Here is a 13,580-nt window from a genome sequence, read left to right on the forward strand (position 1 = left end):
CATTGGGGTAACTTTAGACACAGCCCACAAATTTTGCACTGTTGATTTCCTAATGAAATGGCAGGATGTTCCTGGGTTCTCTGGGTCGGGCTCCATGGCACAGAAGAGGAGGGCCAGGCTGGGCCGTGGGGCCGCCCTGCACCCTCCAGAGAGACACCCGTCCCCAACTCCTTGTTTCCATGTGCCTGCTGTGTGGAAGTGGGATAGTTGTCTGTGCCCCTCTCCTGTGGAGGAGATGGGGATCTCCAGGCTGTCTTGCAGTGTGACTTGGCAGTTTCATCTCATGCTTCTGGAGGGCCTGCGTGTTCGGGGGGCACCTTCGTTCTTGTCTCCTCAAGATGTGAATCGTGAGCTGTGGATTTCCATTTGGACATTGAAGGAAGTGTAACAATCTTTTGCGCCCCAAAACATGATTAAAGTAGTCTTAAGTTCATAGCAACTCTATCTGAAACTAAATGTATAACTCAGATAAATAAGCATTAGATGAAGGATAGCATCTATGATTTAAGGCATTATTCTACTTAAAATATATTTTCATAAACAAAAAATACATGATCTTTCTAAAAACAAAAGATTAACTGAAAAACTCTGAATGGCATGAAGAAGAAAATGAAACTTGTTCAGAGAAAATTGCTGTCACATTGTTTATTTCCTGCTGGTCTTTGTGTGTGTGTGTCTGTACATGTAAGCATAAATATATGTGCTTTTCAATACTCACATTCAAAAGTCGGTACCCCCGCCTCCAGCCCAGCGATGTTGTGGTGATACCAGCCCCTTGTCACAATCTTTGCCCTGGGATTTAGAACCATCTCCTGGCGGGAAGGAATGTTTCAGTTCAGAGGCTGCTGTAGAACTGCTCTTGTCTGCACACTGCCTTGGGCCTTTTTTGGAGATTAGGGTTAATATATGAATTGCTCATTTGTTGTTCAAGCAGCAGGTCAGCCTGTCCACTACAGCTTTCATGGGATGGCAGTCCTTCAGCCTCCTCTTTTTCCTTCCCCTTAGCAGTCCCTGTGACCCCTGATAGCTTTCTTTCCTTACCCCTTTCTTCTTGTGGAAGCCCAGAGCCCGTGGGGAGCTGGAGTTTGATAAAACCCAGAGGGCCTTCCCAGCCCTTCCCTTGTTGGTGCCCCACCTCTTCCCGTATGTCAGGGTGGTCTTTACTCAGTGCCTGGGATGGGGCATAGCCCTGATGTTCAGAGTTCTCAGGCAGTCAGACATGTTCTCTGCAGCCCAGGAGTTCTGGCCTCTCACCCCACCAGTATCTTCTAGATTGGCTGAGGAAAGGATGGCAGACTCGGTTGTTTTCTGTTCATTCATGTGTTTACTCACTGTTTACCGAGCACCATCTCTTGAGGGTCCTTTCTAAATCGCTCTCGATGATGTTTGTGGTTGCTGATAAATGACAGCGAGGCCAGAGGCTCGATAATACCCAGCTGGAGAAGCAGGAGAAACCAGAGGCCTGGTCCTGACAACTGCATGGGCCTGTGTGCTGGGTCCCTGGGCTGTGCAGTCAACTTGTGTGTGAGGCGGAGCTTGTAATTGATAGCGATGAGGAGCTGGGTCGCTGTCCCCGGCTCCCGATTCCTGCCCCTGCCACCTCAGGGGACTGCTGGCAGGCTGGGTGCTCTCTCCTTGCTTCAACCCTGCGGTGGAAGCAGGGCCCAGGAGGGTGGGCTCCAGCCTGCGTCCCAGAGTCACGGGCCAAGGGCTGTGGCCACACGAAGGCCAGCAGGAGTGAGCCACGTTCTGGTCCAGGCAGATCCTGGACCCTCCTCAGGCCAGCCTGGGGCTCTGCACCCCTTGACTCCGTTCCTTTGTCTTGCAGCAGTTCTGCTTGCTTTTACCAGTAGTGGCCAGGTGGTTCCTCTGGGGCTGTCTCACCCCCCGGGACTGACCAGGCACCTCTCGCTAGCTGGAGGGGAGGCACACGGGCGGCACCTGCTGCACGTGGTACATTAACTGCATCCTTTTCCACGGTTGTTTCTAAAACAGAAATGAAAGTGAACCGGAGGACGGGCTTGGTGGGATGAGTCTGTCCTAGAGCAGAATTGAGTTTCTTGGTTCTAGATTTCTCGGGCTTGGAAGCTTTTAGGATTAATTGCTAATCCTCGGAAGACGCTTTTCACTGGTAGGGGCCCTCTCAGAGCTCTGGGGCAGCGCGTAGGCCGCATGGCCGCCTTTTCTGGGAGAGGACCCATGAGGCCTGACAGCAGTGCCCTCAGCCCTCGATGGCGCCCACCTTCCCTTTGGCACGGGCACTCCAGCCTCAGGAGCAGAGTTGATTGAATCAGCACTTGTTGGACATATTCAGAGTTTTACTGACAAAGTCGTTTCCCCTCAGTGGTCAGATGATGAACTGCCACCTGACGCTGCAGCCTCAGCTTCCCCAGCACGGAGCGGTCACCGGGGATGGCAGGAGCGGGCACCTCCGTCTAAAAGAGACGCGTCCAGGGGAGACCTTTCTAGGCCTGCTGGTCAGGAGCCCTCCCTGAGGATGTTGTCAGAGTGAACTCTGACTCCACAGCATAACAAACACCACAGACGGGGTGGCTTAAAACCACAGAAATGTATTCTCTCCCAGTTCTGGAGCTTCGAAATCCCTGTGTTGGCAGGCCTGGGCTCCCTCTTCCTTGCCTCTTCCCAGCCTCTGGTGGTGGTTGGTGTTCCTTGGCTTGTAGCTGCACCACTGCTGCCCCTGCCTCCGTCACACGGCTGCCTTCTCCTGTGACTTCATGTTGTCTTCCTTCTGTCTGTATCCAAATTCCCTTTTGATAAGGACACCAGTCGTATTAGATCAGGTCCACCAAATGACCTTACTTAAGCTCGATTATCTCTGTAAAGACCCTGTTTCCAAATGAGGTCACCTTCTGATGTGCTGGGGGTTAGGACTTCAATATATCTTTTAGGGGGACCCAATTCGAGAACATTCAGGGCCCACCAGGATCAGAGCCAGTTTACCTTCCTCACTTCCTGTCTGATTAGTCAAGAGTGTGGGCTATGGAGTCGGGCTGCCTGGGTGCAAATCCCAGAATCATCACGTGTGACCCGTGGTTGAGCAAGTGCTGTGGTCACAGTGGTACCCGCCTGTTTCAGGGATGGTGTTCAGAGTATCGGGAAGGTGCGCCAGTAAATAGGATGCCACCTCCTTTGAGTGCCGGTTTTCTTTTGAGAGAAAATAATTAAAGTTTTTAAAATGTAGCCTGCTGCTTGGAAAAGAGATGGATTAAGAAGCTGGAGGTTCAAAAGCAGCCCTGGTGGGAGGATTTGTCTTCCCCGTGGTTTGAAATGCTCAGGGAATTCCTGGGGGAAGGAGCGTGTGTGTATCCCTATGTCCTCGTGAGTTGGCTATTTCATTTCTTCAGTGAACGTTTACTGAGCCGTGGGGACATTTGACGAAGTAAGAGCTGGAATGTAGGTATGTGGGCGCAGAGTACTGGGGGGGCAGCAGGTGCAAAGGCCCTGGGGCATGAGGTAGGCATGCAGGGCTCGGGTGCCCAGAGGCCGTGTGAGTTACACAATGAAACTACTCTCTTCACCAAAGAAAACCAAAGAGTTGCATGATTTCCTTGTTGAAGGTGGGACTGGCTGGAAGTCAGGGCTACACTACCCTTTGTCCCCACCCCCTCTGGGAATTGACATTTTATAATGTGAGTAAATCCCATGTCAAGGTTTGGTTTTTTGTTTTTGTTTTTCATTTTTCAACTAAATATAACTTCAAAAATTGTGTTCATCTCAAGCAATAAAAGTGCATTGGTATACAAGGGGAAAATTACACGCTCGCCTCCACCCCCCCACACACTTTAAACCCATGTTCACAGCCTGGTGTGTCTCTCTGTATTTCTTTCCAAGCCACACTCAGTGTTGGTGTTGTAATTGGCGTTGGTGTTGCTTGCTTGTACAGTGACGACATGGGATTACGTAGCAGTAGCACAGTGATCTTACCCTCCTTCCCTGCTCTTCTCACCTGCCTGTAATTCACGGAGGTTCCTCCAGGTCTGTGGATATCGGTTGCCTCTGTCTGAAGGCCCAGGGCTTCCCATCGGTGGGTACACCGCAGTTTATCAGCCGTTGCCCTGTCGACAGGTCACCTGTTAAATTCAGGGCTCAATGAGTAGCTGCTGTCTTGTTCCCATGACTTCCCTCGACTCTGTGTGGCTTGTGGGTTCTGTGGATTCCTCCACCTCTGGCACCCACTCCTCATCTTCGGCCTCACTCTCTGTTAAATGACAGCACTGGAAACCTCAGAATCCCACTTACCTGGCCCGCACCCACATTCAGGTGGTCATCAAGCCCGTGGCCCCAGGTCCAGAACACACGTCCATCTGTCTCCTTTCCCACAGTCCCTCCCCCAGCACCCTGGCTCCAGCCTTCAGTCGTAGCCTCCTTGTCTCCAGCCTCTCTCATGGCCAGGCCGACCCTCAGGTCTCCCAAGGATCTTTCCTTCCCTCCTTCGCATCTTCTCACACCTTGAACAACCTTCAGTGGGTCTCTGTTTGGACCTCGTCCTTGCCGAAGGATCTGTAGACACATCTACCTCCAGGCCCGCCCGAGGCTGGAGGGCCCGGTGCCCCAGGCAGTATGGCGTTGGGAAAGTACTTGGCACTTTTTGAGAGCGTCACCTCTGCTGTGTACGTGTGTGTCTGTCCACCCTCACTAATCCTGGTTTCCATCTCTTTGTCCCCCACAGTTCGCGTTCCCTATTTCATTGATTTGAAAAAACCGCAGGATCAAGGTTTGAATCACACCTGTAATTACTACCTCCAGCCAGAGGAAGACGTGACCCTCGGAGTCTGGTGAGTGTGCAGCCTCAGGGCTGCAGGGCCGGGCGCCGGCTCTGCGGCCTCTCCAGGAGGCAGAAGGCCTGTGAGATGCGGCCACTGCTGTCCTGACAGCGGAGCCGTCTCTGAAACTCTTGCTTGTCCTTTTTTACCTTTTACCTGCTGTTTCCAAAGGAAAGACCTCAGCTAAATTCCTTGATAATGGGGCACGAGATGGCAGCACCAGCTCTGTTCTGAGGTTTGCAAACCAGATTGGTTTTTGCAGAAAGCCTCGTTTCCAGGGGAGAAGAAAGCCAGAAACAGAGAATATATCACAGAATCGTGAGCGCAGGCTTGAGCCACACCTGTCTTGCAGAGAAAGGCCCACCCAGTTGTTGAAAACAGCTGCATTTCTTTCACACACAGCACTCTCAGCTCTTGATAGTGGTGGCCTTTGCTCTTTTCTTAGCGTTTACTTTTTTAGCCATAAATTTCGGTTGGTCCTAAGTTCTGTGACTTCTTGGCATTTCTTTCGAATATGATTTAATGCTTTTTTCTGTGGACTAGTTGGTGTTTACAAACAACAGAACCAGAGCGGACCAGCTTTCCTGTGGCGTCTTCTCTTTCTCTCAGAAGCAGCTCTGAATTGCTGCCTTTGTCTCAGTAGAACTGCTGTGGACGTGAGAAGCTTCTGAGTGAAGTGCTCTGAATCGCTTCCCTGTGCTGTGCGGAGGGCAGGGGGTCCTGCGTAAAGACCAGAGAGTGAGAGGGAGGTTCTGGTTCTTAGTGGCTGAGGCTGGGACTGTCTTTGGTCATTTCTGGTTTGATTTAATGGAGCATTTACGACCAGTGTGTGCATGCAGGCCACTGTGCATTTTCATTTTCAGTCAGAAGCCTGACATGTTTTGCTCAGAGCTGTTTGGGGGAATTGGCAGCTCTCCTGATGGTTAATAGGGTCTGTGCTTTGAAGATGTGGGCTCAGCCAGGCTTCTTCCTGGAGCAGAGCAGCCATGTTACAGGACAGGTATTTGTGGACAGTTACCTGTGAAGGTTGTGTTGGTGATGACCACGTGAGTCTCCGGGAAGCGACAGCCGCTGTGTGCTGGTGGGCACCACTGCCCGCCCAGGTCTGCACCCTGTGCTGTCTTGATGGCAGTGCGGGCCCTTGGGTGGCAGCAGCTCCATTCACCACCTGCCCTCACTGGCACCTCGCCAGGTCCTCCTGCTGCAGAGGAGCTGGAGGCGGGTGGTGGTGGGAGGGCAGCTCCTCTCTGCTTGGCAGGGGGAGGAGCCCAGGGATGGAGAGCTTGCCTGGGCCTTCGTCAGGAGCTCCGAGTTCGGGTAGGCTGGCTACTGGAGGCGTATCAGCTCCCAGCACCTTCCAAATGTACCTTTCCGTCTCATAGGTTTGTAATTGTGGGAGAGTGATAACTGCAGTGGTCAGAACCACCCAAAATGCAATCCTCTGAAATGGGTCAGAGAGACACGTTAGAAACGAGATGCTAACACTTAGAAAAGAAGAAATCGGCCATGTAATGTTTTTAAGACTTCCCAAGAATGAATTTGAATAAGTTTTACAGAAAAAAAGTATTAAATCAGACCCTCCCCAGTGATGAACAGTGACTTTGATGTGTCCTGAGTTAAGATGAACCAGAGCACCTCTCTAAAGGAGGGTTTGGCCACATAGACAAGTGTCCACATGCCTGGCCAGGCGTGGAAGGACTGCCCACGTGGGCCTGTGACGTCTCCTGCAGAGGTGCGTCTGTGCCAAGACGGCTTGTGGACAGGCTCTGTGTTAGAAATGGTGCTTTAAGGATGGCCGGGCTTCCAGTCCAGCCCGTAGACCCGTGTTGCTGAATTAGTACATATAACAGCACGACATGTCTTACGTCGTGAGTTCAGTTACGTACTTCAAGACATGGATGACTTTGAGGGGACATGGCGTTGCTCAGTGTCCATTCAGTGCCCATTCTGTGCTGGGACCCAGCTGGAAGGGGTCTTAGCTCACATAGCTTCCCCTTTATACAGGAGGAGCGGCTGTCGCCCCACCCCTAGTAACTGCTGCCGGGGCAAGCTTCTGGGGCCCAGAGAGGGCCCATCCGCGAGTCAGGAAATGACCTGCCTCAGCTGCCAGAAGCTGCCCTCACAGCTTGGAGTCAGCCCACCCGGCCTCCTGCTCTCCGCTCAGTTGTGACTTGAGCCGTGGGCATCCCGTCTGCAGGCGCGTCACCTGCCGCTCCCCTCTGCTTCTGCTTCCAGGCACACTGTCCCCGCTGTCTGGTGGAAGAACGCCCAAGGGAAGGACCAGATGTGGTATGAGGATGCCTTGGCTTCTAGCCACCCGATCATCCTGTACCTGCACGGGAACGCGGGCACCAGGTGAGGAAGGGCTCCTTCATGGGACCCATCGCAGTGAGAGCGTGGGTGCACCTGGGACATGGGCGTCCTGAGAACACAGGAAGAGGCAGGGTTTGTCTGGGGTTTGGGAGAAGCTTGCATGAAGTCGTGTTCCCACAGGCCCAGAGCAGAGCAGGGCTGTGTGCAAGGTGGACCGGGCCTGTTTGCTTGGAAACCACCTGCTGAGCAGATGTGGGCAGCTGTGTCCAGAAACCCCTGGTCTGAAGCTCGTGCCTGGGGTGGGATGGAGGTTGCTGTGTCTGTCAGAGCGACCCAGAGCCTCAGCCAGAGGGGTGTCCTTCTTCCTGGGTTAGGGAACAAGGCTTCTCAGTGGGCAGGAGGCATGGTCCCTCAGCCGAGGTTTGTTGAGACCCTGCAGAGCCACCGTGTGCCCAGGAAGTCGCCCCTGCTCACCCAGCATCTGCTGTCTGGTCTGAGGACACTTTCTCGCTGGCAGGTGTGCCCTGCTGGAGGGAGAGGCATGCTTCCTGGGGAGGGGCGAGGGTGACGTTGAAGGTGGGGTAGTCCCATGAAAAGACCCAGCTGATCATGCAGGGACAAGCTTGTCCTCGGGGGCCGCCATGCCACGCTCTCAGGCCAGGGTACTTCCAGCCCTGAGCTGGCAGTGCCAGCGCATCCCACTGGGCCATCAAGGAAGCACCTACGTCTGTGCAGATAAAGCCCTCACCCAGGTTTATCCCAGGTGCTGTTCAAGAGTAGGTTTAATGGATGTCTTTCAGACTAGCGGGGATTGGAGCCGTTGTTTAAAGAGGGCTCCTTCCAGCCCACATGGTCAGCCTTGTTGAGAAGAGTCTGCAGGAGAGCTGGTGGGGTGAGAGGAAGAGGGGCGTTTTCTGAACAAGCATTGCCTGAAACCCCTGGGAGGGTCCCTGTTCCTTGGGTCTCGTGAGAGAGAGCCAGCAAGAAGCAGCAGGAGGCCGGGCACCACGGGGCCGGGCTGGGGTCAGTCATTTCACAGGCAGAACCGGCAAGGAGGACAAAGCAGGCCACAGCGGGCGTCTGGGCAGAGGGGCTACACAGAGGATGTAGCAGGATGTCCAGGAAGTGGGGCCCACAAGGACACTCTGAGCCGGGAGAGCAGAGCGCTGAGCTACTGACTCAGCACGCACTTGGCAGTCTGCTTTCCCTTCGTCTGGGACAAGCTACAGCGGGTTTCTCTTCCGCTTTTCAAAGAGCAAGTGAATACAAACAGCTCCTGTAGCCTCTTTCTATAAATGAGGGAAGTTTGGAGTTCTTTGTGAGCAGTGCCAATCACATGGTAAAGAAGACAAAGTCTATCTGTAACTTCAGGATGGAAGGAATCTTGTGACTTTGAAGGTTTGCTGCCCCCCCCCCCAACCCCGCCACGTCCCCAAGGACTACTCAGGCTGCAGATCTTGGCGGCCACCCGGCCGGGCAGGACAGCAGCAGCCATAGTTCCCTGAGACTCGGACCCCCAGGATGCCCCCAACCCCATCACGCTCTAAATCCCCCTTCTTGCTCAAGGTAGGGTATTGGGAAAATTTGGAAAAGAGCCATGACAAACTGTTGCAAAGATAACTGAAGACACTGCAGTATTTCTTTCTGGTCTTGAAGCTGAGTCCTTTGAATGTTTGTTTCTGGGTTATATTGGCTTTCCTCCTTCGTCGTGTTCTCGCCTCCCCTGAGGACACTTGCTTCGTGAACACACACCCCGGAAACTGGCCAAATGTTCCTCATAAAGAAGGGAAAGAGCTGAGAAGTCTGGCGAGGGTGAGCCCGCCTGCTCATGTGCTTCCCTCTCCCAAGGCAGCTCTGTCCCCGCTTGGGTGTCTGTGCACGGTAACAGCCGGCCAGCATCTGGGCAGAAAATGGGAGAAAGAGATGGACAGTCCTTGGACAGAGGTGCAGGCATGAGGTGGTGCCAGCAGTGGCGCCTGCTCGGCCGTGGTGTTCGGCCGAGCCACTGAAGCTGGAGCCTGCTGGTGAGGGGTGGGAGGCTCACAGTGGCTGTCAGATCACGATGGCACCTTCAACCCAGCATCCACCCGCGGACATACGTGTGTGGAAGGACATCAGGGGGTGGCCGCAGCAGCAGAACCTCAGTTAGCAGCAGGTGGGAAAGAGCCAAAGTGACCACGAGGGGAGGGCGTGAATGGCCGAGGAGGAGAGTTCTGAGAGTTGGCTGTGGCTCTGTAGGTGAAAAAGTTGGGGCAGGAGGTGCCTGTGGCCAGTCCCCGTGGTGTGTGTGCCAGCAAGGAAGTGCTTTCCTCCTGTTCATGGGTGGTCCTGGACACTGGGGAGCTGAGGGGCCCTTTGTGTCTTCTGGGGTTTGTACTGAAGGTTTGTATGGCCTACTCAAACCAAAGGTGAGGTAATAGTTAAGAAATATCCCCCAAATGCTCAGACTGTCCCTTGTTTGGCACCATACTGTGGAGGCAAGCTGGGAGCCATGTAGGTGCCCTGAGGAGGAGGTGACCTGTCCATCACCCTCCCGTGTAGATTTGGGGACCAGGCACTAAGGGCCCAGATGCTACAGTGTTGATCCTGGGCCCCCTTTCTGAGAAGATGCACTAACAGCCATGCTTGTTTCCTTTCCCTGATGATCTAGAGGAGGCGACCACCGAGTGGAGCTTTACAAGGTAGGTGAGGACGGCACACAGTTTATGATGGACAGAGCGGTGCCCTTAGCTTATGACAGACAGAAGAGGCCACACAGTGGACAGATGGATGGAGCAGTGCCCATGGGGTGTGACCCACATGGTCTGTGGCAGATTGAGCATTGCTTGCCTCCTGCTTCTGGCTGTTCTTTCCAGGACGCATGAACAGAAGAGGGTCCCTCTAATAATTTTGAGTTAATCATTGTTGATCTTTTTAACACTGCCTGTTATGGACGTCTCCCCATGGAATGCTTCCCATTTTGCTGCCTCTGGGGATAGTTTCCAAGATCAGGATGAATGGACTTTGTGGATCATATGCCAGAAATTGGCAAATTACATAAAGTCACTTAAAATTGTTTGGGTTTAGTGGGTTTAGCCAGAGCCATGTTGCCCAGGTGTTTGTTTTTCACTTCCAGGTGCTGAGTTCCCTTGGCTACCACGTGGTTACCTTTGACTACAGAGGTGAGGGCTGCGTACTTGCCCCGCTTCTTCCAGGTTGGTGTGGGACATGCAGGTGTCGCTCTGAGAGGCTCCTGCGCGGCTAGCGGCTCTGCCGTGACCTGTGGCAATTGTGAGCACGTGGAGGTGGTGGAGGTTCAGGGTCTTCGGAGGTGTGTCCTGCGTGCATCCGCCCCTGTAGGGAGCCTGGAACCCCAGCACACACCCTCCGTCAGCCACATTTTAAAAGTAGAAAGTACTGTCTTTTCTTTATTGGACTCAGACTTTCCCCACAGCTGGGCACGTTTCATGCTCAGCACAGCTGGTTTTTTTGACGTTATGGAGACAGGGAAGAGAGAAACTCATCTTCTCGCCCCTCAGTATTTCTTCTTTCTGGCATCCCACAGTTTGATGTGTGAGGAAAATGCTTTGTGTTAGCAGGGAGCAGCTGTGTGGGAAGTGTGTGCCTTGGACAGTCCTTGGCGGGAGAGGTCAAAGGGCTAAAGTCCTCTTGTCCAGCTCACCCTGACAGGGGGTAAGGGGGGGTGGTCCACATCCGCAGACCCAGGAGCCGGTTGACATCACCTGAATGTGAACTTTGGAAGAGTTTCCTCTTGCTGCTGCAACAAGTTACCACAAATGTAAATGTCTCGAAACAGCACGGACTTATTATCTTGAAGTTCTGGAGGTCAGAAGTTCAAAATCTTTAGCCATTGGGATAAGTCAAGGTGTGGGCATGGCTGGAAGCTCCAGGGGAGAATCAGGTTCCTGGCCTCTTCCAGCTTCTCGAGGCCACCCTCACTCCTTGCCTGTGGCCTGAGTCTGCATCACTCTGGCTCTGACTTCTGTCTCCCTTCTGATCATAAAGACCCTGTGATTACTTGGGGCTCACGCTGATCAGGATAATCTCCCATCCCAGGGTCTCCTGATTCGCAGCCTCTTTCCTTCTGCACCCTTCATTCCCCTTCCGTGTAAGGTACCAGAGGCACAGGTTTCGGGGTTGGACATGGACATCTTTGGGGGCCATTATTCTGCTGACCATAGGTTGAGGGATGGTTCTTTTGTGGAAGAGTGTTCCATCAGGAGGAAGGTGCTGGGTTGGAGAAACTCTGAAATGAGGCTCATCCTTTCCTCCTGCTCCTGCTGCTGGAACCTCAGAGTAGTGAGAGGGGTGGCCCTCTTCCTTGTTCGCTTCCTGGTGCTTCTAACAGAAATAAAATCCCATCTAGCACTTCCTCTTTTCATTTTCTATTGAGTCTCTGCCTTTCTAAGCCATACAAGAGTTTGTCCCTGTCTCTGTCTCTCTGTGTCTCCCCCTGTCTCTTTGTCCCTGCCCCCACCAGTGCCCCGAGCCCTCACACTGGCCTTGTCCCTGACATTGGCTCCTTCCCTAATCTGGGTCTGGGATGCCCCGGGGAGGTGGCCTGTGGTGCCCCTGCCTCTGGGTTTTGCTTGTGTAGCAGGACTTGCTCTTTCTGAGCCTTGTGGTGCTTTCAGATCATTTGATGATGACTCACTGCTGAGCTGCTGGAAATGACAGTCACACTTGACTTTTCTGAGAATCTGGAGGGAAGGGCCCTTGGGAGGTCGAGGTTTAGGGGCCGAGACAGTTGGCTTTCCTCTGTTAAGCAAACCGGATGCTAAAAGCCCCTTCCTTTCTGGGTCAGAGTTGCCCTGAGCCTGGAATCTGCCTGTCTGGGGGCCTCTCCACGCCTGTCCACAGCTGGGCCATGGAGTCAGGGCTGGGCTCAGGGGCCCCAGAGCGGACTGGACTCTCGCTGGCTGAGCCTGTCAGTGCCTCATCCTGGTGCCAAGCCCCAGGTGTTGGTGCCGGCAGTGGTCTGCGTGTCTGACCACCCCGTCTGCTCAGCTGCTCATCGAGACTCAGATGAGGGCGGGTGGATGGCCGTTTGGGTTCAGAGGTTGTGACAGCTGAGGAGGTAGGAGAAGAAGAGCTGGCTTGGCCGAGACCTTGAGGCCCCGGACGTTCTGGGCCTCCTGCTGAGAAGGGGGAGGAGGTGGGCTTGCCCCTCGAGGTCCCCTGGGCTGCATGTGACGTCCTCCTCTTGCTGCTGCTTTCCCAGGTTGGGGTGACTCAGTAGGAATGCCGTCGGAGCAGGGCATGACGTACGACGCGCTCCATGTTTTTGACTGGATCAAAGCGCGAAGTGGAGACAACCCTGTGTACATTTGGGGCCATTCCCTCGGCACTGGGTAAGAATTCCCCCCGTGGCCTTTGCAGGAGCAGGTCTTCATGGGTGACTGTCCAGCCCAGGCTCTCCTAGGGGCCCCGGTGTCCTCTGGACCCTGTAGCACCATTAGTGCTGTGATGGGGGCAGGGTATGAAGCACCACAGAGACCACGAAGGGCTTGAGATACTTCAGCTCCTCAACCCAGGAAGTGACGGGAGGTACAACAGCAGTCGTGGAGGTGCCGTCTACTCCGCAGGGAGGATGCAGACGCACCTCAGCAGGACTGTGCCCTGAGGAGGTGGGTCCGAGCAGAACGGGACAGGGCACTCGGGCTTCCCTTGGCCTGGCTGAGGACGCATGTGCTGCCCAGCAAGCTCAGGAGCCGGGGCCTTGATTCTGTTTGCAAACAGTGGGCCCCTTAGCCCACGCTTGGCGTCGTCACCGGAGAACTTGGGGAGGAAGCAGTGCTGGTTCCCTTCCTCCATCTGCCAAGACAGGAAGCACTTCGATGTTCCGCGTGAGCCGCCTGCATCGCTTCCACGGGCGTAGGGGCCAGTGTTTCTAAAGGAGCCCAAGACCGGCACCTGCTGTTTTTCTGCTGCCTTTCCTTTGGACGCGGTGGCTGCAGGCGGGTTGGGGCTGCAGGCTGGGCAGTGCCCGGGACAGGGCCTCCTGGCCCGCCCTCGCGGGGAAACTGAGCCCTGGACAGGGGAGCAGGCCATCCTGCCCTGGGTGTCTGCATGGGACCCGCCCAGGTTGGTCCTGGGAAGGCAGGAGGCCCCCAGGCCTGGCAGACTGCAAGTGCTGCCGCCCCCAGGAGCCATGCAGGCAGACTGCAGCCTCCTCCCTGCTGACGGGGCGGCCCTGGGCCCTGCTGTCCTCCTCCATGTCCCGGCGGCACCCATACGGGCCGGGTGTGAACTGGGGCACCGCTGTGTGGCCTGAAGGGGCTGCTCCAGGTGAGGTGCTTGCCTCGGGGACGTGGAGGTGCCCTGTCAGAGGGGCTGGCTGACGGCTGGGGCATCTGTGCTCCCCCTGCCCAAAACCCCACTGGTCACTTCGCAGATCCCGGCTTCCTCGGTCACCTTTGAGTATTAGGATGGTCTCATCTGAAACAATTTTTGTCAAAATTCAGCTGAACTTTTTTTTTCTTT

General features: G+C 54.5%; 1 protein-coding gene across 3 annotated transcripts in view; it reads left to right on the forward strand.

Annotated features, from left to right (window-relative positions):
- Nucleotides 1-13,580, forward strand: part of ABHD12 (abhydrolase domain containing 12, lysophospholipase) — a 67,960-nt gene that overhangs the window by 48,901 nt on the left and 5,479 nt on the right. For all 3 annotated transcript variants that reach the window (XM_061207961.1, XM_061207962.1, XM_061207963.1), the window contains 5 exons: nucleotides 4,691-4,796; nucleotides 7,020-7,139; nucleotides 9,748-9,778; nucleotides 10,213-10,258; nucleotides 12,319-12,448. In XM_061207961.1, the coding sequence (XP_061063944.1) occupies nucleotides 4,691-4,796; nucleotides 7,020-7,139; nucleotides 9,748-9,778; nucleotides 10,213-10,258; nucleotides 12,319-12,448 (433 nt within the window). The remainder of the gene's footprint in view (nucleotides 1-4,690; nucleotides 4,797-7,019; nucleotides 7,140-9,747; nucleotides 9,779-10,212; nucleotides 10,259-12,318; nucleotides 12,449-13,580) is intronic.

Source organism: Eubalaena glacialis, chromosome 13 (assembly GCF_028564815.1).
Source record: "Eubalaena glacialis isolate mEubGla1 chromosome 13, mEubGla1.1.hap2.+ XY, whole genome shotgun sequence".
NCBI lineage: Eukaryota > Metazoa > Chordata > Mammalia > Artiodactyla > Balaenidae > Eubalaena > Eubalaena glacialis.